This window comes from Salvia miltiorrhiza, chromosome 2 (genome assembly GCF_028751815.1).
Source record: "Salvia miltiorrhiza cultivar Shanhuang (shh) chromosome 2, IMPLAD_Smil_shh, whole genome shotgun sequence".
NCBI classification, from domain to species: Eukaryota; Viridiplantae; Streptophyta; class Magnoliopsida; order Lamiales; family Lamiaceae; genus Salvia; species Salvia miltiorrhiza.
Window position 1 is genome coordinate 71355856 of NC_080388.1, and position 24690 is coordinate 71380545.

General features: G+C 32.8%; 3 protein-coding genes and 1 long non-coding RNA gene across 9 annotated transcripts in view; 1 reads left to right on the forward strand and 3 right to left on the reverse strand.

Moving 5' to 3' along the window:
• Nucleotides 1-4878: 4878 nt before the first annotated feature.
• LOC131009067 (uncharacterized) lies at nucleotides 4879-6710 on the reverse strand. The gene is made up of 5 exons (XR_009096391.1): nucleotides 6628-6710; nucleotides 6370-6476; nucleotides 5889-5973; nucleotides 5750-5816; nucleotides 4879-5085 (listed from the first exon to the last, which is right to left on the reverse strand). It is a non-coding gene; the product is annotated as an uncharacterized LOC131009067 (long non-coding RNA).
• Nucleotides 6711-6911: 201 nt separating this feature from the next.
• LOC131009950 (uncharacterized) lies at nucleotides 6912-10052 on the reverse strand. Its single transcript, XM_057937347.1, has 7 exons — nucleotides 10031-10052; nucleotides 8946-9359; nucleotides 8575-8636; nucleotides 8364-8465; nucleotides 7657-7712; nucleotides 7217-7351; nucleotides 6912-7006 (listed from the first exon to the last, which is right to left on the reverse strand). Exons 1-7 carry the CDS (start codon nucleotides 10050-10052, stop codon nucleotides 6964-6966), a joined length of 834 nt encoding a protein of 277 aa, XP_057793330.1. The 3' UTR covers nucleotides 6912-6963.
• The window catches only part of LOC131008955 (uncharacterized), a 984029-nt gene continuing 969070 nt past the window's right edge, over nucleotides 9732-24690 (reverse strand). The window contains exon 14 of one of the 2 annotated variants that reach the window (XM_057936101.1): nucleotides 9732-9918. The gene's annotated coding sequence lies outside the window, so the exon portion shown is untranslated. The remainder of the gene's footprint in view (nucleotides 9919-24690) is intronic. The other variant, XM_057936102.1, reaches the window with a different exon arrangement.
• Nucleotides 10986-19056, forward strand: LOC131009030 (MADS-box protein SOC1). Of its 5 annotated transcripts, none has more exons than XM_057936227.1 (8): nucleotides 10986-11165; nucleotides 11765-11980; nucleotides 17781-17862; nucleotides 17954-18015; nucleotides 18107-18206; nucleotides 18291-18332; nucleotides 18452-18493; nucleotides 18698-19056. In XM_057936227.1, exons 2-8 carry the CDS (start codon nucleotides 11799-11801, stop codon nucleotides 18851-18853), a joined length of 666 nt encoding a protein of 221 aa, XP_057792210.1. In that variant the 5' UTR covers nucleotides 10986-11165; nucleotides 11765-11798; the 3' UTR covers nucleotides 18854-19056. The 5 variants fall into 5 exon arrangements, with proteins under 5 accessions (XP_057792210.1, XP_057792207.1, XP_057792211.1 ...); XM_057936226.1 differs by having other exon boundaries at nucleotides 11078-11487; XM_057936225.1 differs by lacking the exon at nucleotides 10986-11165 and adding an exon at nucleotides 11187-11487 and having other exon boundaries at nucleotides 11605-11980.

Here is a 24690-nt window from a genome sequence, read left to right on the forward strand (position 1 = left end):
ATCAGTTGAGTATCCATAATTCCTTTTGGTATGTCCACCAAATAAGTATCTAATTTTTTTTTTGGTAAGTGTATCTACACAATTCATTCACAATCACAATAATAGTGAGACCCTTATTCCATTCAGAGCATCCGCAATGGGGTTACATGATAACTTATTTTATGAGGGGGGACCACATTGAGTAGGGAGACCGCATTGGGATTACATGATAGCCTACATGATTTTTTAAATGAGAAATGGGGGGCTGTAGAACACGCACCGGTTTTAAAGGCATATCGTGTATACACGATAGATTGTGTAATACACGAGTAAGGGGGGCTGCAACGCCTTACACGATCTCAGTCTTACACGAGTAGGCTGGATCGTGTAAGGCGTTAACGATGCTCTCACACACACTTCATTAATTTTCTTAAAACTCGTGTCATCATCAAATGTGTATTCATTTGGTGGATGGAGGGAGTATAAAAAATAGAAAATTTTGATTTTATCTTCATTGTTTTCGAATTGAGTTATTTTACACTATAAATACATGTAAGCTTTACAGTTGAATTGACGTTTTGATGAAGTGATCACATAATTCCTAGATATTCATTTTTTGAATTTGATATTAAAAAGTTACTTCATCTTTCAAAGTTTTATCCGTCTTAATTGTTTGAAATTGCTTTATACTCCCTCCGTCCACGAAAAAGAGTCATGTTTCCCCTCTTTTTTTTGTCCACAAAAAAGAGTCATGTTTCACTTTTTTGACAAAATTACCCTTATTTTACTTCACTATTTACTTTAGTTGCCATAGATGGCCCCACCATTAATATTTTTAAACACCTCAATTATGGAGACAATTATTCCTTAATTAAACCATTTTTCAGATTAATTAATCCTGCCACCTACCTAATTATATTTGCTGAACTTTATCTTCCATTTCATCAAAACCCTAGAAATTTCCTAAGGTTGCGCCGCTCTTTGCGTCTCCTATCTCGGCCCACTTTTCTCCGGCGATTACCACTCCTGCCTCCGATTACTCACCGTCGCTCACTCCTACACGATGGATGATGTGCCATTTCTCAGTTCTCTCTGTAAATCCGGTGCTTCTACCGAAGAATCACCGGATCTGTTGCCATCTCCGATGAATCTCTGTAAATCCGGTGATTCTTCGTCTGAAAGCGCCGTCTCGCCCCTTCTTCTTCACCCTAAAGCGTCGCCTCCCTCAAAGCAAACCTCCCTCAAATCGCAGCCTCTCGCATCCCTCTGAGCCCGAAAGCCCAAATCGTTGCTTCCCTCTGAGCCTGAAACCCAAAATCGCCGCTTGCCTCAAATCGGCGCCCCCTTCTTCAAGGTGAGGAGCCACATGCCGACGAAGGTGATAGCAGCGAGGGCTGCGGCCGCCGCGGTTCCCTCTCCGGCGAAGCCGCGCCTGAGCGCCGCTCCCCTGGCTTCATCTCTCTCTCTCCCCCGGCGCGATTCCCTGCCTCCACTGCCTCTGAGTTCAGCGTCGTCGTCCCCTCCACCTCCACCATAGCGCCATCGACCACCCCCTCGAGTTCCGGATTCTCTCTGGGTTTGGGATCTTATTACTTTTGGGTTTGTGAGAAATTTTAATTTTTGTTTTGTTAATTTGATTTTAGAAATTTTGAATTTCGATCTTGCTTGGAATTTGGTTGTGGAATCTTATTTAGTGAATTTAGTTCTTGAATTTGTTGATTTTGGTCTTGAATTTCGTTCTTGGATATCTGAATTTGGTTCTTGAATTTGTTGATTTTAATGAATTTGTTCTTGAATTTTGTTTTGAAATTTGTTGATTTTTGTTGAATTGTGGTTCTGTAATTTTCGTTGAATTTGGTTCTGGAATGTTGGTTTTAAATTATGAATTGTCATCAAAAGTTAATTGAGAATTAGGGACTTTAAAAGTCATATTAACACTACCCCTATAAATTTATTTCTCTCTCCACTTACACCTGCTTTAACAACTTTCTTAAAACCTGTGCCGAGTCCCAAATGGGAATCTTTTTCATGGACGGAGGGAGTATGAACTTGAAAATCAGTCTAAAAGGAATGTGTCATTATAATTGCGTTAATGATGATTATTTATTTTTAATTTAATTTAATTTACCTTTTCATTTTTTATTTAATTATTAATTTTATTAAAAAATTGGATACCCTCACTCAAAAGTCTGACTCCGCCACTCTATAGAATTTTCCTTTTTTCTGTGTTTGAAGTAATAAGTAGACTATTTCAAAACTCATGAAATGCACGTTTTTTAATCACTAATAATAATAATAATTTGAATTTATTGTAGGCTATATATACATATACTCAGAAGACGGGTCAATCAACGATTATCTCGTTTTTTATCACTCAAAAAAGAAAAAGAAATATTGAAACTCACTCAAAATCAATCTTAGCTTGATCCCGACTATATTAGGCTTCTTGAGTCTTTTCTTTATCGGAAAAATATATATTTTAAAATATCAGGTGACGATATATATAGATTAAAATTTTAGACATTCGACCTTAAATATTAACCACCTACTACGAACCCAACATGCCAACACATCGAGTCTTATCAAGCTACAATGTATTTAACCCAACATACAAGACATGTAACCTATTCATAGATGTACAAAAGCTACAATGTTCTGTTTTTCATGGGCAGAAACTTTGGATTCTTTTTTCTTCTTCTTTTTTTATTGACAATTCGTGGATTATATTTTTCTTATTTACTCAAGAAATACAATGAAAAACCCTAGCTAGATTACTGCATAAATATTCATAAGGAATCGAGTCATAGTTCGAGCTTGTCAAATTCAACCTATATATCTATATATAGGGGTGGACTAGAATAAAAACACATTTTTTTTGTATAAATTATAAATGAATTAAAATATATGAATTCTATGTAGAACACGTATGAATTGGCTGTGTAACTGTATGAATTGCGAAAAATAAATTTTGCTCTACCTTTGGGATTCGAACTCAGGACCTGAATTCATCCAACAAGGTGATGAATCAACCGTAAATCTTGATGATCTAAGGACTGAAAATTATTTCTATTTTATACAAAAAAAAAATGTGTTTTTATTCTAGCCCTCATATCAACGAGCTCAAAAATCTATATATAGCTTCAAGTTGAAGCTGAAGTAAAGTTTCCACCACCTAGCTATATATATGTATTGTTTGATATCCCTAGATAAAACAAAATAGATAAATAATCATGTCTTATTTAAGCGTTTGATAATAATATTGATTAACAAGAAGGCCCGCATTAAGCGAGAGGCCCGCTCTTATATCACTGTTCCATTGGGAAATTTAATATCTCCTCCCCCCTGATATTATTTATCTAGGTATTATTTATCTAAGTTTTATTTATCACCCTTTATCTCAATTTATATATCAAACACATAGATTAGATGTATAATTAAATAGATAAACAGGCGAAGTACAAGTTGACTGGAAAGTAGAGTAGTACATCTCTATTTGCTACTAAATTTAATTTTTTGCAGCTTAATTAAGCTGGGGAGAAAAATGACACCTTAATTAAAAAGGAACATATACACTTACGCTTAATTTTTAAATGATTTCTTTTTACAAAGAGGTGACACGTAAAAATATTTTTGGATCTTTTAGTATATATATTAATACTATAATATATATAAATATTCACTTGTGAAGTGATTCGTGGAAGCAGATCGAGAGAGGACAAAGAAAGTTCTGGCTCAAGTTATATTAATTACTAGTATGATTTAACCATCACTCTTGATCCCCTCAAAAAAAAAAAAAAAACTATCACTCTTGAAAAGAAAATACACAACGATATGTTATTATATACTCCTTATTTTTCGAGTTTCAAAAACTCAGAATTATATTGAAAAATGTTATTAATTGGCTTCATATTTTATTAAGCTAGCTATATGTATAGATTGTTGTGATGGGGTTTCCATGTTTAACATGGGAAAAGTATGCATTGCATTTTATCTAAGGGTAACTCTAAGGTTTAGGTTTGTTACAAAAATGGTCCTTTACAACTTAAGATATTTTTTATTACTCCAAACACGAGAGTTAGCTTTTGTAATAAGTTCTTATATGTAATGACTATGAGAGAAATCACAAATTTATGAAATACTTGTGATAATTTGAAATATACAAGTCAATTATATTCTATTCTCCATCTGTTTCATAAAAACATGCATAGTTTTCATTTTTCGTCTGTCTCATAAAAACATGCATAGCTCATTTATAGTCACTACTAGAAAAACGCACATAGATAACGGATTTTATCCGTTATCTATGAGCAAAAAAAGCGTTGTGTATAGTGGTGCTATCTATTATAGGTGTCATACACAACGGTTTAAAAACCGTTATCTATGAAGGGAAAAGATAACAGTACAACCACACATACATAACGGTTATAAAACCGTTATCTATGAAGGGAATAGATAACAGTACAACCACACATACATAACGGTTATAAAACCGTTATCTATATTGATTATACATAACGGTTTTCGACTGTTATGTATTATAATTTATCCGTTATCTATTCCATAATATATATTTTTTCATATTATAGTTAACAGTTTTTTATACTTTTTATAACGGTTTAAACCGTTATCTTTGTAAGAAAAAGATAACGATTTTCCACTGTTATGTATTAGAATTTATCCGTTATGTATTATGTAATATTTTTTTTTCCATATTATAGTTAACAGTTTTTTATACTTTTTATAACGGTTTAAACCGTTATCTATGTAAGACATAGATAACGGTTTTTTGTACCTTTTATAACGATTTTAACCATTATCTTTAATATTTAATATTTTTTTCTCAATTTTTATGTTATTTATATCAAGAAATAAATAAATAACTTTAAAACAACAAAATGATAAAATCAACAATAACAATATTATATATTATCCAAAATATTCGTACATTATCATCCGAATGAACCAAGTATCAAGTATCTAAGATCATTACATATTTCGATTCACTTCCTGGCTTATCCACTCCGACAAAGTCCTCATCGACCTCTCAAAGGCTTCCTTCGCGCTCATCTTCATCTTGATCTTCCTCCCTTTTTGAAAGTAACATCCCTTGATAACATACAAACATATACGCCACTTGTCAAATACTCAGTTATATGAAAGGAAAATAGTGTTAAAAAAAGATATTATGCATACACTAGCATTATTGATTGAGAAAATCCCCTTCTGAAGAAATGATAAAAAGGAAAAAGACATTGTTCTTCATGCATATGTACATTCAAGGAATATGATGGAGTTAAACCTCAATATTTTGTTAGTTATCAGCCAGATCTAACTAAACCTTTGGGTCTTTTTTTTTTTCTAACAAATTTCCAAAGAGCAAAGGATAGGAAACTTATCCATGTAAAGTTCAAATTCCACATATCTACACAAGATATCAAGATGCCTCAGTTTACAGTATAAATCATAAATATGTTCTGATATGACTATATACAGTTCAGAGCATCGATACGATATCACCTTCTTTCAGTCCACATTAGCAAAGAAATTCTGAGGTGAGTACTTTCCAGCAGAATGCATCAACTTAATCATGAAAAAATCTGAAAGTCTTCTCACATTAATATATATCTATGTGTGTGTGTAATGGACCAATTTACGACAGATATAAAGCGGTAGACAATTTTACGAAAAATATGAAGAGGCTCATTGAGATGCTCAGATGGGATAATATATCAACAGCAAGAACGCCTGATATGGAAAGAGCAGAGGCTACCTCGTAGCAATTCCTGAATAAACATCTGCGGGCTTTTCTCCAGCAACCAAGTTAACAGCAGCTGCCCCTGGACAAAATTAGAGACTTAACTGCTGTTGAATTGAATGCCTGAAAAGATTACTGGTAGCTAAAAAGGTACCTGACCACCAGTTCCAAGATATCGACCAAGAGGTTCAATAGCAAATTGTATTCTCTGATTGGTGCTTTCAGATGATCGATATAGTCTAACCAAATACAGAAGAAAAGTTAGTAACAATTGGATCCTAATGCTTTAACAAGGCCCACACTTCTTATATAACTATTGCAGAGGAGAAATTAGCATTTGGCAAGCAACTAAGAAAAAATAATTCAAGACTAGTCCAACAGGAGAACTTATGAGATTGATAATGAACATAGCTAGCTTTTTCTGCAGTCAAATGCCCAATTCCCATATGAGGTTTTAGAGAGGAGCAAAAAACCTACTTGTAGACAATATCAACAGTTTTGCGAATATCCCAACAAATAACTTATCAAATACTTGAGCTTATATAATGATTTAAAAGTTTACAGATTTAGGGTCAATCCAAAGTTGGTGGAATTCATTCCAAAGCCCCATTAATCTAGAAATTAGATAAAATCACCTGATTGGCCTTCTTTGTTTCCTAAAACAGTCGAGTGTTGTTCAAAATCTCTCCCTGGGCGATGAACCTCAAAAATTCTGATAGCTTTATTGTATCCAGCAAATATCCTGATCAGAATAATATAATATCTTCAAATATACAAAATAGCTACATGTGTGAAAAACAGAAGTTCCTGAAAGACATAGGACTATCATAAGGCAAAGACTTAAAACCAAAAAAGACAGAGATCTGGATTCAGGGGCAAAGAAAAAAACAGACATGATCAGAAATTATCAAGCACGCGTCAATAAATCTACATGATAATCTACTTAATCACAAGATACTCTGTAGAAAAAATACCCAAATAACACCAACAAAATAGAAATACAAATACAGACCAACCTTCAAGTTTTGCGGCGTAAGAATCGCAACACGACTAGAGCACAGCTCCAAAAAGACAACCTGCAATAGACACATAACATTGCTATTTTGGGTAGTGACAAGGAAAATGGGGCATAATAATAATAGCAGAAGACCTCAAAGTACATTAAGAAGGGGTTTACTTTTCATGATTGTGTATTTTTATCCTTGTTACTAGATCTGAATCAGCTCTTTTTACCATTTTGGTGGTAAAAAGTCAAAGAGAGTTTGATCGTACCTGTACAACTACAGAGTTAACATATCTCGTGCAATGTCTATCATCTAAGGATTAAAAATCAATTGCATAGCATAAGAAGTCGGATTTATAGGCAATGGAAAAGGTGTATCCTTATGAAATGATGTGACACCATCAAGGCAGAAAATAAGCAAGTGGTGATAGAGAATTTCATTTTTTTTCTGGGTAAAAGAGAGAGTAATATAGTCATACTCGCTTATAGCAGCACAGAATATCACAGCTGAAACGCCCTCAAATAAATGAATCCATTTTCTTCGTTCATTTTTCTGGCCTCCCACATCAAAGAGACGATATACTTCCCCACTTTTCTTGTTTTCTCCAACTGGGCTGCAAACATCCCAATAGTTAGAGACTGATTTACCTAACACTCATTTAAATTACACCTTTAACATGTCATTCAAGGATGCTAATATAGTGATACACCTTAAGAACATGATACAACTGAAGGTACATTTCAACCAGGAAAAGGATGACGGTGTTAGGTGATCTAGTAGCCAGTGTTTGGACAAATGACTCAGTTCAATTATGAAATGCATACAAATCATGAGGTTGGTGATAAATAAACCAGGAAGGAGCAGACACAAGTACAATATTTGGTCTTTGTAGACGGAGAAAAGGAAAGCAGTGATCACCTGAACTGGATTTCTACAACACCGGTTGTCCGAACCCTGGCATAAAGAACATCTTCCTACATCACGACATAAATAAAAAAACATATTTTTCAACACGTACAAGACAGAACAACAAATTATTAAGAATAGAATACATAACATTTACTAGGAAAAGAATTGCACAATAGGCAAAAAGAATGGTGAGATGATTTCTAGTAGATCAGATAACCTAATCACATAGTTAAATCTGGATGGCTGTTCTTTATTTTCTTCTTCTTCTTCTTCCATGTGAATCATATCATGCTCACAAGTATAAATGTATATGATATATAATTAAACATATCAGACCACTAAATGAAACCATCATGCATCGGCCTCTGATAGTAATGGATTTGGTTTGAGATTAATTTATGCCAACCGTGCAATGGCCAAACTTAGTACATTAAGGGTACGTGTATTAGGAACATAATCACACTTACAGTTAAACCAATAGATCAATTAGCCATATTAGTTTAGTGACAGTCTTGAATCCTTGCAACAGATTTATAAGCCTGTAATAAGTTCTACCAAATTTGTCCATCATCCCTTGATCTATCACTACTGAACTATGACAGTTTCTACAGTCAGTAGAGGATTATATATAGCTGTTACACTAAAGTATGTATTCTGAAATTATATAAGGGAGAGAAGGGAAGAATAAGTATGCCAGTGCTAATGTTCTCGCATACCTTAGTAGGAACATAGTCTATATCAGACAGTCTTTGCAAGTTTTCCATAAAAAAATGAGCACAATCTGGAAGTTGAAGTTCATTACCACGGACATATGTTTCCTGTCAGCAAGGGTCAAACACTTTAATAAGTAAATCTAAAAGGAACGAATCCCAGTATGCAAACTCAGTTGAGAACTACTTCAAACCATTTATACAAAGCACAACAAACCTGTATGGCACTATCTCTCCAAAGAGTTCCATTGGAAAATGGTAAAAAGAGCTGATTCAGATCTAGAAATTAAACTGTATAATCATGGAAATCTCAAAACAAATACACATCAAAATAACACCAAAATTACCGTAGAAACGTGGGCGGTTCCAACCAAATATACAATTGAGGATAATCGAATAACAAAGAGATAATTCAAAAACTTGAGCAAAATAGCTTGACAAAATTAAAAAATTTGAGCAAAATAGCTTCAAATAATTTAAAAAATTCGAGCAAAAGCCCTAATCTAAATCATATTGTTACCAACAAAGTTCAAAAATTAGGGATTTGGAATGAGATTTGCGTAAGGGATGAATAATTAGGGATTCTACCTTGGTGGTGGCTATTGTAGAAGGCGGCGGCGACAGCGGCGGCTCCTAGGGTCTGCGATTCAGAGCTCGACCGGCGACAGCTGCTAGGCCTAACGGACGGAGAGAGAGAGACGGGTGCGGTAGGTGGCAGACGGAGAAGCAAAAAGCCCGATCTGCTGCTGCTGCTGCGAGAAGAGCGGCGTCGGCGGAGGAGAGGGGTGGTCTGCTCGTGCTCGGTGGAGAGGAGAAGGGTGCTCCGCCGCTCGATCTGCTGCTGCGAGAAGAGCGGCGTCAGAGGCGACGCGATGCAGGGTGGGGGGGGGGCAGGGGCGGTCACTGACTCACTGGCACCGGCGTCCGGTTGCTCGTGCAGCGTCGTCCGGCGCGGCGTCACCGGGGGAGGCGGCGGGTGTGTTAGGAGTATTGGAGCAGAAGCTTGAAAATTAGATTTTGAGTTAGGTTTTGAATTTTACCTAATAAAAATATATATTTATGAAAAAAAATAATGTTAATACATAACAGTTATATAACGCATTTCTTAACAGTAAAAAAACTGTTGTAAAAAAGTGTTAATAGATAACGGTTGACGTAACGGTTTATCAAACCGTTATGTATGTAACTAATAGATAACGCTAAAAGATAACGGATTACATCATACTGTTATCTATTGTTATGGATAACACTACATAGATAACGGATTTCTTCAGAACCGTTGTCTTTTCTAGAAAATGCGCTCATACATAACGGTTTTTTAAAAAAACCGTTATGTATGAAGTGTTATGTATGTGAAATTTTGTAGTAGTGAGTAATAATTCTTCCACTAAACATCACAATCAATGTGGGACTCTTTCTCCACTCGCACTACACTTTACAGGATTTTCTTAAAATCCATATCATCCCATACTATGTCTATGTTTTTATGGGACGGAGGGGAGTATATAATGGTAAAATAACGAGTCTCTAAACATTATGTTGCGTTTAATTCACATATATACTAAGGGCTATCGCTCTTCCTCACTCGATTAAATGAGATGCATTTAGATTTAGTAGATACCTAAGGGAAAGAGAGAGAGAAAGATCTAATTAATTTATTTTAAAGTGCATACCCCACGAGCATATAATGCCCATTTTTTGGGGGAGAAATCTAATGACCATTAAAATCCTTGTACCTATTTTTATATGCTAAGCATACATAGGGTGACTCTCGTATAGGCCTATGGGTTGTCCAAGACACAGTCTTCGAATAATTTGATCACACACACACACACACATATATATATATATATACATATATATCAAGTCAATAATATATTAATAATCATTTTTCCTATTACACACACATGTATATGTATACTCCTATGAATTTGAAAAAACTTACGAGTTGAAAATTAAAAGTTGTTATAAGTTGTAAGTCAACTGCATCAATAGAAATAGAAACCCTCCAAATATAGAAACAGGTCTTTAAACAGTAATCAAGTACCACTAAACCTATTTACACTTAATTAAATCACACGTTCAATTCATTAATGATGCAGACTTTGAACTAACTTATATTGCGTGCGCCCCTTTGAGTCTACACACACTATCCCAATTAAAAACCACATCTTTACATAAACCATAGTTAAAGGGAAAATCATTTATCATGTGGGTTAAGTACGTAATTAATTGAGATTTGAAAAAAGAGACAGGTAGAAGGAAAATGTGAGTGGATATTAATGAATAAAGATGTTTAATGTAGAAATAAGTTAGTGGAGGAATTAAGTAGAGATATTAGGAAAAGAAGTATGAAGAGGAAGAGGGGGAGGGGGTGGGGGTGGGCCGTGGGAAGTGAAGGGTGTTTCTTAATTCCATGATTGATTTAATTAGAAAATCTAATAGAGGTGATGCGTTTTCGATCTGTAATTGGCCGCTGCGTGTACCTTTGAACACTGCAGATGTTGACGTGTTTCTAAATATGTACGGACAGCTCCAATTTCCTCAGCAAATTAACTCATATGGCATATGTGTGTGCTTAGTGTGTGTATAAATGCGTTTCTCTCTCTTCATTATTGGTTTTGCATTTGCTTTAAGGTGTGGGGTAGGCCTAAACTAGCAAAGGATGAGGTTTTTGGTGATAAAAATGAATTGGAGCGTGTTTATGATGAGTTTGTTCAAGTTTCCTTTTCTTGTTTGGTTTTGAAGAGGAAAAAGGAAGGGACTATACATAAGCAAGGAAGCTAGTATTTTTCCCCACTGTGTGAGGTGTCTCAACCTATTTTTTGCTATTTTAATTGCCCATTTTGATTGATATAATTCCCATTCCCATAAAAGGGGACTGTGAATCAATCGGTCTACTTATACTACCTTCCTCTTTCTCTCTCTTTCTCTTATAGTCATAGACCTTTCTATATTTTCTCTCTCTCCTTTTCCACCATCCTCTCTCTCTATATTCTCTCTCTTAAACATAAACATAAACATAAACATAAACACAAACATAAACACATCAGATTTGTTTCTTCCCTTTTTTAGGCCTATTTCTTTTCCCACCTCAAACCAAAAGGCTCTCTGGGTATTTGCCAAATTTGTAAGCATCCCTTTTATTACCACACTCCAATAACCTTGATTTTCATCTTCTAGTTTCCACAAATACCCAATTATTTTTGGAAAATTCTTTCAAGACTTTTTTTTTTTTTTTTTGCAGAAGAGAGTAGTAATCCATATAGTTTCTTTATCTTCATTCTCACACAATTTCCTCCATCACATTCGTCGCAAAATCACAACTTTCTTTCAATTTCCATCTCTTCAAAGCTTTGATTTTTCTGCTTGTTCTTCATCAAATTTTATTTTTTCTTTGCTTGAAGAAAAAAAGCAAAAAAAAAAAAAAAAGAAGCAAAAATGGTGAGAGGAAAGACTCAGATGAGGCGTATCGAGAACGCCACAAGCAGGCAAGTGACCTTCTCGAAGAGGAGAAATGGGCTGCTGAAGAAGGCCTTCGAGCTCTCAGTTCTTTGCGATGCTGAGGTGGCACTCATCATCTTCTCCCCTAGAGGCAAGCTCCATGAATTCGCAAGCTCAAGGTAATTAACTCATCTCTCTCTCTCTCTCTCTCTCTCTCTCTCTCTCTCAGTGTGTGTGTGTGTGTTGAGTTGAATATTTGGAGATTCTTGATATATTCTTTCTTGATTTCACATGTGTGGAGGGGAGGGATGGGTTTGGTAGTATCACGATTCATCTAAGCAAGTTTTAGGTTTCTAGCTAGCCTTAACCGCCAGATCCTTCCATTAATTATGGTGGGCTGATCTATCCGTACAGTCTGTTTCATGGAAAATGCTTTTTGATTCTTTGTGATTTGATTGCCCTCTTACACATTAACTCAATTTTTATTTTTCCATCTATTGGTGCATCAAATCTACTGAATTGTTTTCCTAATTTTATTTCTTTGGTTTCGCTTTCGCCGCTTGAATTTTTAGGCCACTTCTCATGTCTGAATCGGTTTCAAACACTGGTTTTTTCTTTTCCTAGTTCATCACACAAGGAAAGATTGGATTTTTATCATATTATATGTGCTTTTGTATGTATATATACCATTTCATTTGATGTTGTTTGTACTTGATTAATGCAAGAGAGATCAACTATATATAATCATATGTACGGACAAATTTGAGGAAATACAGTTATTACATACAGTATAGGAATAAATGCATTTCACATATATATTTTCCCATTAAAACTTAATTGGGGTTAATGTGTACATTGCATAACACTATGTATGCGAGAGTGAAATAGATTCAATGATTGCAATCATAACATTCTTACCTTTTCCCTCTCCGGTTGATTCTGGAAGATAATTTCTCTAATTTTTCATCAAATTATACATCTTTTTCTTGATTCACAAACAATCACATTGAACTCAAACAAATCAAATTCTTTTCTTGTTTTAGTTTCTTGATTGCATACATCAGATTAATTTAAAAATAGTCGAAAGACTTTTCGTTTTCTTGAGTTAGAATAAGCCAAGTGTTATCATATAATTCCGGGCTTAAATTTTTAGAGTAGGTAGCTAGAGTGCAGGCCTATACAATGGATAGGGCAATGAGATGCAAATCTTGATATAAAATATTCATACAATCTGATATATCTGCAAGTAAAGCTTAGAGATTGATTCCCACTAAGCATTATAGAAAAATGTGATGATGGTAAAGATAGAAAAGCTATAGTTTTACTAGTTAAATTGGTATTTAGTGGAGCAGGAGTGATGGAGAGGGATTATTATTTATATTTTTAATTTAATTTTGGAAGGATAAATATGTAGCAAAGGCCAGTTGTCAATAACGTAGTACAATTATATTGTTGCAAGAGCATCTATCTTGTCTTTGTAGAAGAGGCCATGGTCTTGATATGTTCCCTTTATATCACACTCGTAGAATCTTTTTTCTGCATCAAATGCTTGTACGGACTTCCATCTACAATGTTGTTGCAGATACCAATGACATACATTTCTTTATTTTGCTACACCTTCATCTTTTTTGCCTCTTTTCTATACTATAACATCATATATATGTATAAAGCTCTAAGAATGAATACATACACTCACGTGCCTATATATATGTGTGTATGTATGTACGTGTGTATCTATATGTGTGTATTTGTTTGTGTAGTTTTATGCACATCACACACTTAAAAGTATCATCATCACATGTGTGTGTTATGTACAAGAGTGTTGTTTGTTGTGATTAAATCACTCTTTCTTTTAGGCTTTGTTTACTTTGAAGATTTATAATTTGAATGATGGATAATAAATAGAATATTGATATGATAAGATTATTAAGTACTATAATCTATGTGCACTTTGAAACATTAAGAATAACGAATGAAGTGTGTGTGTTGACTTAATGGTAGAGTTGTTAATGATTGAACCCAAATATTTCAAATTCAAATTTGTGGCCTATAAAATTTCTGCTTATTCAATAAATAAATAAAAAGATTAACGAGTGGATAAATATTTGATATCTAATTATTTAATTATTTATATCCGAATCAAAGTAATTTGGGTTATCTACTCATTGAATAATTTTGCATATAGGTTTTCATTTAACCCTAGTATTTAATTTGATTAGTCTTGAATAATACTAAGTGCCAATTCTTTTGTATTGTTGACAAAATAAGAAAGAAGAGACATCCATTATTGGCACATATCCTGTTGATGAGTGAAATTATTGAAATTAGTGATGAAAGGACATCTATTAGTCATATGAGAAGAAACTTAAGACTGACAGAAAAAAAAGAAAAATGATTCCATATTCACCTTGTTTAGCGTGTTCCCTTGTGTTATGATAATTAATTAAATAATATAGCAATAGTACATGAAGAAAATTGTTTAGCACAACGCATGCAGTTTGACAGACCATAATTATTGGCTAGCAACATGTTCCATAGCAGGTATGACATATACATATATTTTCACGCCATACGAGATTTCTTATTCTATTGTATTTTGATTATTATATGATATTCGAGTATACGATTGTGTATATATATATATATATATGGGGAGAGGTTCTAATAAAAATCGATGAGAAATGAGAATTAATCTTAACCCTTTATTTTCTTTAACATGCGGTTAGGATTTAACTATTTAATGTTAATTTATTTATTAATGTATTACGCGTGTAAGGCTATATAAGTAATTTGAACAGTTCTTTAAAATGGTAGTTACCGAAAATTGAGGGATTGGTTTAATCCTTTTTGTTATTAATTCTTATTGATATTGCTAAATAGTTACCTTTTTAATTTTATTAATTAATTATATTTCTAAGTGTTGACTACTAGATTTTTGTTTAAGAAATTCGTGTCTATCATTGCATACCATTTTATTGTGTCATTCATTATAATTATATGTAGATTTCAGTTGCATAGTGAATAAGAATCATTGTACTGATATTGTAAAGCATATAATTGCACAGATATGAGTCGAAATTGCACAGATAATTACACATGTTATTGTGTTGCATAATTATTTGATCATTGTTGCACGAATAATTTTTGTGCCGCATACCATTAATTATGCCATTCATTATAATAATATGTAGATTTCAGTTACATAGTGAATAACAAACATTGCACAGATATTGAACCTTGATTATGTTGCACAGTGAATAAAAATCATTGCACATATATTATAATGCATATAATTGCACAGATATGTGTCGAAATTGCACAGATGATTTCTACAATGTATATTGTGCAACAACAATACAACAATGCATATTTTGATTACGCAGTGCATATTAAGCAGTATTTTCGGAGGGTATTAGTTGTTGGATTTACGAAATATCCTTTTTACCCTTCTATCATTAATACAACAAATGTTACTAATCCGTGGGTAATATTTTGATTACATCCTGACCTTCTATTTTGAAGCGATCAAAGGCCTAAATTGGTTCTTAGTTCTAATTTTAAGGATGGTTTATATGTTAACCCAACCCTATATATATATATATATAGGGAGAGGTTCTAATAAAAACATCTTTTAAAATGAGAACTAAGAACCTAATCTTGACCTTTTAAATATTAGATCTAATGGTTAGGATTTAGTCAACAAAAGAAACTGTGCATCTATTATATTTTACTGTGCACTTAAAAAATATGCAATTTATGCAATTGAAACCAACAATGCAAAATACTCAAGCAAATCTAAATTGTGCATCTATGCAATTGAAACTGTGCATCTATGCAATCGAAATTGTGCATCTGTAGTTTAATCTCAGCCCTCTATTTTATTTAAATCAATGGCTTTAAATTAGTTCCTAGTTTTCATCTTAAGAGGGGTTTTTATATTAACCATACCCTATATATATATATATATATATATATATATATATATATATATATATATATATATACACACACACACACATATATATGGAGAGGTTCAAGAAAGAACCACTAAATAAAAAAAAGAACGAAGAATCATTTTTAGTCATTCGATCATCAAGATCTGCGATGGATGCATCATCTTGTTGGGTGAATGCAGATCCTGGGTTTGAATTCTGAAAGGAGCAATTTATTTTATTTTTTTTAGTCCATTAATTTTAACAGCGAATGAGTTCTCAATATATCATTTCTCTCCTCTATATATATATATATATATATATATATATATATAACTTGTATTGGCAAAATTAAATATAAGAGGATCCATTATGGAAGATTCCAGTGATAAAAACCTTCATTATCGATGGAGATGTGTAATTCCAATCTTTATAGTCTCCCAACTTCCAATTCAAAAAGAAAAAGAAATTAAATGCTCATCTATTTTCACATAAACTTATTTCAGAGAATCTAATAATACATTTATATCACTTTAATTGCTTCTTCTTTTTTTTAATAAATTGACAATGTTAAATAAAAAAATTTAAAGGCCGCACCATAGATGACTCGAACCCAAGACCTTTAATTGCTTCTTTAATACTGCACACGGTGGCTTGTAGTTGCATCCAAACTTCGGAGGAAATGATTTAATAATGATTCGTCTGCAGTTTTCACTAAAAGGTCGCACCATAGGAGACTCGAACCCAAGTCTTGCTTGGATGAATGCATGCGATTTTATTCCAAATGTGAATGTTTTTTTCAGAGAGCCCAAATGTGAATGGTTTTCACTAATACTTAGCCTCAACAAACTTGAGTGATTTGATTTTAAAATGATTATGCTTGAGTAGTTTTCTCTTATCTGGGATTGAGTTATCTAGAAGTTAGAAATTACTCTAGTTAATCTTAAAAAAATTCCTACAGCACTTAAAAAAAAGAACAAATACATTGTTTGTTCTTTATCATAATTTGATTTTTAATTAGTTTGAATTATTAATTGTAGGTGCTGTCATGTTAAAAATTTAGTCCTTTTTGATTTTATGTGTTTATGCTAATCTCGCACAATACTATCGAGATTTTCGCCAATATATCATTCACTCGATTATAATGTTAATTAATCATTTAAGTGTGTGTTCTTTTTGTTGTAAATTTATCATGAGAAAATCAGGGATATATAATTTTTTTGTCACTTATTAAATTTTTCCTTTCTTTTCCCTCATTTTCTACAAATGAGAATTTCACCTTTCTCATTCCTCATTTTCACTCTAAGGGAGAATAATATTATCACACCAAAAATGGAGAGATAATATTATCTCTGGAGTGAAAAGGAATTTTTTTTAGAAAATGAGGAAAGACACACTTTAAATCTTTTTTTTTTTCTTGCATCGTGTTATAACTAATCATAAACAATAGTGTCATAGACGCTAAAATTAGACTGTTTGATTCGAGAAAAGATAGAATGCAGCGAAGAACTAGACAAAATATCTTACAATAGTGATCATAAATTAACTCTACCATATTTATGTATCTTCACAATGGATGTGCCAACTGTTGGAGTGATAATTATTAGAATTGTTATTTGAACTGCTTTTTGATTTGTGTTAATAAAACTATGAAAATTGTGTAGAGACAAGAAAATTGTATAGCTTTAAACAATACCTGACAAAATACTGACCACAAATTCACTAGCTAGTTATTAAATTTTGCTTTTTCTTGTGATGAATTTGGAAAAGAGAGATATATACATGTCCATTAGAAGCAACTTTTTTGCAAATCTCTTATGATTTTATACTCCCAATTAATTATCCATGCAATTCATGATTTGCATCTGTATTGTGAAATAACCATGATCAAATAAATATAATATTTCTATATATATACATGTATCTGCATGACTGAGGTTGATGAGGAAGATCCCTTTCTACTATACATTTTGCTTAAATTAAATAATAGTCTCACTTAGTATGCTACAAATTCTAATTTATTTTGATGTATAATTGAACTTGTTAGCATGCATGAGACGATCGAGCGTTACCAGAAGCATACTAAAGATAATCAAGCTAACAATCCACCTTCGGAGCATAATATGCAGGTTTGATCAATTTTTTTCTTTATTTATACATGTAAAAATATTTGCAAATTTTCACGAGCCGAGTACTGACAAGCTTCTCATCAAACTGCAGCATTTGAAGCACGAAGCAGCAAGCATGATGAAAAAAATCGAGCAGCTGGAAACCTCGAAGAGGTTTGAATTTATTCATATGAATATTAATGTTATTGTTGGAAATTTTGTTGAAAAATAAATTTTGATTTCTAGTTCAATCTTCCCTCTCTAGGAAGTTACTCGGTGAAGGTTTAGGCTCGTGCACCATCGAGGAGCTGCAGCATCTCGAGCAGCAGCTGGAGCGCAGCGTCACCACCATTCGTGCAAGAAAGGTATATATGATGTGTTGTATGTAGGATTGCTTGCACGAGACCTGATATTTTATTTTTTCGATTAATTTTTTATGTATTGATCAGATGCAAGTATACAAGCAGCAGATCGAGCATTTGAAGGAAAAGGTAAATCAATCAATCCTTCCTAGATTGTACAAATTTCATTAGATGTGATTTTGTTACTATATGATGAGTTTAAAAATCACTAAAGAGTTAATACATTTGCATGCATATTTGATATATAGGAGAAAGCCCTAGCTGCTGAAAATGCAATGCTGTGTGAGAAGGTAATTTCGAGTCTTTTTCCCAAAACCATATTAGTTTTTTCATTACAATATGATACAAAAATGCTAGAGGATCATAGTTATTTCAAATGTGTGACACCCTCCAAATTAATAAATCCACCCTATTAACATTTCAATACTAAACTATATACAAAGTGGAAAAATGAGATGCTTTTGGGATTCTAAGACGTTGATAACGCGTTGTAGTTTGGACTTCAAACACGAGGGGGAGGAGGAGAAGGAGGATCGAACGAGGAGAGAGCAGTGGCGCCGTCTGCAGATATCAGTGAGGTGTCGGATGTGGAGACTGAGTTGTTCATAGGGCTTCCTGAGACGAGGCATAAGCGCCCCTACCAGAAATAGTATGTGAATAATTTGAGAAGCTAGCTAACTCCTAGCTTTAGTATAACTTAATTATGTATGTTTATATATGAATGATGTTGCTTATTTTGTTTTTATGTCGATTTATGATTTGCAGTTGGAACTGCATATAATCTGTACTTACATCTGTAAACCACATTGTTTTCTTTTTTGGCTGCGATGGAATGTGGTAATTATACAGATCATATATGGTTCCGATGAATGATTAATCACTACTTTTTTCTACATCACTCTTTTTCTCTACATATATTATATTGTGAAGAACTTTTCGAATTATTAATGTGGGATTTATCTAATCTATTTAGGGCGTGTTTGATATTGGCTAATACACTGTATTAGCTAATTTAGTACAGATCAGTCTAGTGTTTGGTATTATTTAGTAATAATGCAGAACCCGGTTTAATCCCACGACCTAGTATTATTAATCCAGATTTCTTAGGATTAATAATACCACCTCCTCCCCTAGGATTAACTTAAACTAGGATATTCTGTATTTAGCCATGATAGCAAACACCAACTCAGTATTAATAATCTGTCATTATCCACGCTAAATATCTTAGTTATAAATCATCCTATATAATCTTTTACTGAAAACTAAACGAGCCCTTAATGTGCTTTATTGTCGAGCTAGCTCGGTTGAGGAGAATCTGAATCAGTTTTGGGCTATTGTTGTAGGTGAAGGCGAACCGATTGAGGAGATGTGGGGAAAAAAATTTGAAAAAAATTAAACTTGTACGATCAACGAGGACTTTAGTTTTTGGTCAAAAAAATGATGATGGTACTTTGTAGTTTATATGAATTATAATAACATTGTCATTTGCATCAAACCGAAGACCCTCTGCATCAACATTATCAAACTCAAAGTTCAAGTTAAGTACAATGTTCAATCTGAAAACAAGGTGAATGTCGTCCGCATCAATGTCATAAAGTTCGAGGATCAAGTTTGAGAAGATCATAGAAGGCATATTTCTCCAACAAATTTTAAGGACTACTCAAAGCCTGTTCAAAAATCAATTTGAAGAGAAGAATCAGATGATCAAATAGAGATAAAATAATTCGTAAACAGGCATTTGATCTACAAATATTGAAATTTTATAAATTTTGTATTTATATAGAATTTATAGTTAGAGTATATTGTGAATTACGTAGACAAAACTTTGTATGTTTTGAGGTGTGAGTGTCAAGATGTGATGTTGATATTTATAGCAATTTCATTTTTGGAAAAAGATCTTGTACAAAAGATATATCCGTACAAGAAAAGAAGATCCGCGATTTATATTGTCATCCTTGGTATAGATTGGGTTGAGCCGTTGAAATATGAATTATCATACATGATATGAAGATTTACTCAACAAGGAGAATCTAAAAAAAGAACTAATACAAGTCAAAGATCCATCTAAATAAGGTAATTATCTTTGTTGGGCTGAAAGAGAAGATCTAAGGCTTGAAGACTATATAACCCACTTTTATTAAGAAGGTTTGTGGAGATCGTGTTGAATTGATTAATCTCGCACAATATAGTGTCAAGTGTCTTTTGTTTCTGTTAGGTGTTCTCCTAGACGTGCTACCTATGTCAATAGAATGCTTGTGATGTAAACACTATTGAGCGAAAATCTATCTATAAGAAAATCCACAAAAATTGTAGTGCGGTTTGAGGGGCTCGAATTTTAATAAATTGTTGTGAGATGTGTATAAAGTGAAAAAAGTGACACATTAAAATTAAATGGAGAAAGAGACTCACTAAAATTAATGTGTTAAATGGTTGAATTTTTTTTGTAAATATTGAATGTGAATGAGGTTAAAATATAAGGAATAATTTCCAGAAAAAGAAACCTACAATTTTTATGGACGGACAAAAATATTTATAAGACTGTAATTTTCATGGATAAAATGAGTATTGATTAATCAATATAAGATAAGCATTGAGTATTCTTTAATGCTCGTGTCTTTATCCCACACATCACTTTGAAATTACCCAACTTTAATAATTATTTCTCATTCATTATAAAACAATTTTGAGTATAAAATATACTATGAAATCCGCAATCATTTATTTAAAATATAAATCGATATTATATCATTTAATTATATAAAATTAAATAGGGCTAATTGCCCATAAAATACTGAACTTTTGTCTAATCCTGATTTTGCACACAAACTTTGAACTGTAGCGTGATAATTACTAAACTTTTAATTTTATCTGATTTTGCTACTAATTCAAATTCCGACCCAAACTAAAATGACGTGCCAATATTTGATGTGGCGCATTTATTGATAATTTCTTATCAATAATAATAATAAAAAAAAACACAAAGCAAATAACTCAAATTGTCAAGAACTTAATATATCAAATCAAATAATAGTATTTTTTTTAGTTCTCACATTTAAATCTAGTTTTTTAGTTCACTATTACAAAACTTATTACTCCAATATATACAATAGAAGTCATTCAAATAGTATAAATATATATAGTATATAAAAAAAATTAGTCTTTAGATAATGAAAATATAAAAAATTTATCACTTATCTGAATAATTTTATGATATATTAAGTTATTGATAATTAAAATATTCTTTGGTTGACACACCTAAATTCGAAGAATTCCCTTACTATTATTGAATTTATTCAATCAATTAATTCAACTAAAAAAAATACTACTATTATTTGATTTGATATTTTAAAATATTGACAATTTGAATTATTTATTTTGTGTTTTTTTTATTGATAAGAAATGAAATAAAAAAATATTATTTTATCAAATAATTGCCACGTAAGAATAAATACGCTACGTCAAAATTGGCACGCCATATTTCATATTAGCTTGGTATTTGGTTGGAATTTAGATTAGTAGCAAAATCAGATAAAATTAAAAGTTTAGTCATTATCACGCCACAGTTCAAAGTTTATGTGCAAAATTAGAATTGAATGAAAGTTCAGTATTTTATTGGCAATTAACCCAATTAAATATCTCATGCCTCGAAGTTTAGTCAATCCTTGGTCAATCAAAACAAAAAATTTCCAACAACCCCAATGCAAAAACCACCTAGTAGTGATTAATAACAATTCTTAATACGGTAAGATCCATACCATACAGGAACATGCCCAAATAATCTTGGATAGATATTGTCCAAAAAGAAAGAAAAATAAATTTCTGACGTAAAAGATTATTTTGGTTGAAAATAATGTATTTAAGTTACCCCATATTAAAATTTAAAACTGTCATAATTTAGTAGCAAAAGGTCATTGGTATTTTGAAAAAATGGCCTAATCTACTACACAAAAAATTTGAAGGTATTTTGCCGCGCGCAGTAGTAAATAAGTTGTTTAGTTAGATACTATTGTTTCAGCCTATCATATTATCAAAATTCCATTTAGACAACTATTACTCCATCTGTCCCGTTTATCTTTAAACATTTTTTTAGCATGGAAATTAAAAAAAAATACTCCTTCCGTCCCGTTATTCATGGCTCGTTTCTTTTCGACACGAGTATTAAAGAGAGTTGTATTAGTAGAAAGGTTGTATGTGTTAATTGATTTAATTAATCTTAATAAAGCAACATACCTTGACGCTGCTCTCAACACCGGCCAATCTGGCGCTGGCGCCACCGCCCCTCAATACATCATCATTCAAATCCAGTAGAGTAGTGTTTTAAAAATACTAAGAAATCGTCATCTACAACAAACAAAGAAATTCAACTGCCTAGAATTTTAAAAAAACCTGTCATCTACAACAAAAAAAAGAAATTCAATCGCTTGAAATTCAAGAAACTCAAGAAATAGTCATATGCAATTAAAAACCTAGGCCTCAAATTGTGGTTGAATTCCTCTTAGATTTCCGCCGACTGCACGGCCATAAGGCCGCCACCACGACCGATTTCAGATCCCCAACTAAAGCCTCTATTCTCTCTCAGATTTGGTTGACACAGAGAAGCCACAATTCATGAAATCAAGAATAAGAATGAAATTCAAAACAAGAGCAAAATCAACAAAAATCAACAATGGCGCCGTCACACTCAGTCCACCGCCAAACCGCTGCTATGGTTTCCTCAGAGGGGGTGGAGGCGCGACGATTGAGCCGATCAGATTTGGCGCCGCACCGGTGCTAGGATTTCACTCGGAGAAGAAGGAGGCGGCGGCGGATGCAGCAGGCGCTAGGCAGGGTAGAGAGGGCAAGAGAAGGCGACCTTCACAAAAACTCCGGCGAACAGAATTTCGGCGTCTAGCAGAGTGAAGGCGGCGGATGAGGGTGGGTAGACGCGGAGTCGCCGCACCGTTGTCGTGGAGGAGGAGATGCGGCGAGGGTGTAGTAGATGAGAGAGAGTGAGAGTAATCGGGAGGGAGAGAGAGCTAAGAGTGAGAGTGTTTTGTTTTAAATTAAAGTAGGTTTTATTAGGCATTTAATTAATGTTTTAATTAAGATTAACTATCCCTTATTATTTCCTAAAATAGAAACTAGCCATTACCGGTGGGACAATCCGAAATGGAATATGTGCCATGAATAGCGGGATAAAGGGAGTAGTATTTTGTGTGTAGATAAAAAAGTGAAAATGTGAATAAAGGGTAAAACTTTTGCTAAATAAGGAAATACCTCAATATAGGTGGGGCGTACAAAAAGAAAAGTGTCTCAAGATAGGTGAGATGAATGGAGTATTAAACATTACACAGTTCCTTTAGGAAAATCCAAACAATAAAGCTCCTCTATATATTAACAAAGAGGTTTAGAGTTCAAATTCTCCCATCCCCCTCCGTCAACAAATGGTACGTTTATTTTGGTTGTAAAATTTTTACTGAAAAATAATAAATAAAAAAAGATGAGAAAATATTAAATATTTTACTTCTTTTTTATCATATATTTAGTACTAAAAATGAAATTATGAGAATATTTTCACACTACTATGCAAAGATAATATTATACAACATACGTCACACAAATTTTATTCTGCTTATTTATCATATATCATGGGCTTCAAGTAAGTCATGCTGACCCAATTTATAGCCTGAATAAATCTTTCATCCACAATGATAAGATAGCTTAAGCGGGCCGAGCATATCTCAAATCATTATGTTGGACTTATGGCCCACTATTTTATTAATATGGGCCTGACAATCTTATGTGGCCCACATAGCTGTGATCTTATTCAAATTTTCATGTGTTTCAAGGTTTAATATAAGGATTTTAAATTTCTAATTCAATTGAACTTATAATTAATAAAGCTGAGTTCGTTTAGCAAATCAAATTTGGAGAAATTATTCCCAATATTACCGTTCCCAATTAATTATTTCATGTCCATTTTTCTCTTTAATTTTCCCCCTTTCCCCACCTACATTATTTTTGCAAATAAATCCTTCGGTTCACCATTTTAGGACAATAACTTAGACTAATTTAGAAATTAGAACAAAAAGTTTCAAAACTTACAGAAGTATGACACTAATTAATAAGTAACACATTCGTAGGATAATTCTCGGTCCATTTTAATTACTGCCCTATTTTTATAAGCCCAAAAATTTAATTTTTGGCCTATTTGGTATTCTATTATTATAAATTAAAAAAAATCCTAATTTTCAATTTAATTTAAATTAGTATCCTAAAAAATCCTCTAAATCTCATTCGTGACTACGACTTTAAATGAAATGGATAAGAAGCACATAAAAACATGATTAATTGGCATTTATGACTCAGAAGCTTCCAGATTACAAAATAAAACAATTATTGTAAACGAGAGAATATTTAAAATAAAACAATTATTGTAAACGAGAGAATTAAATATGGTTAATTGCCCATAAAATATCGAACTTTTGTTCAATTCTGATTTTACATA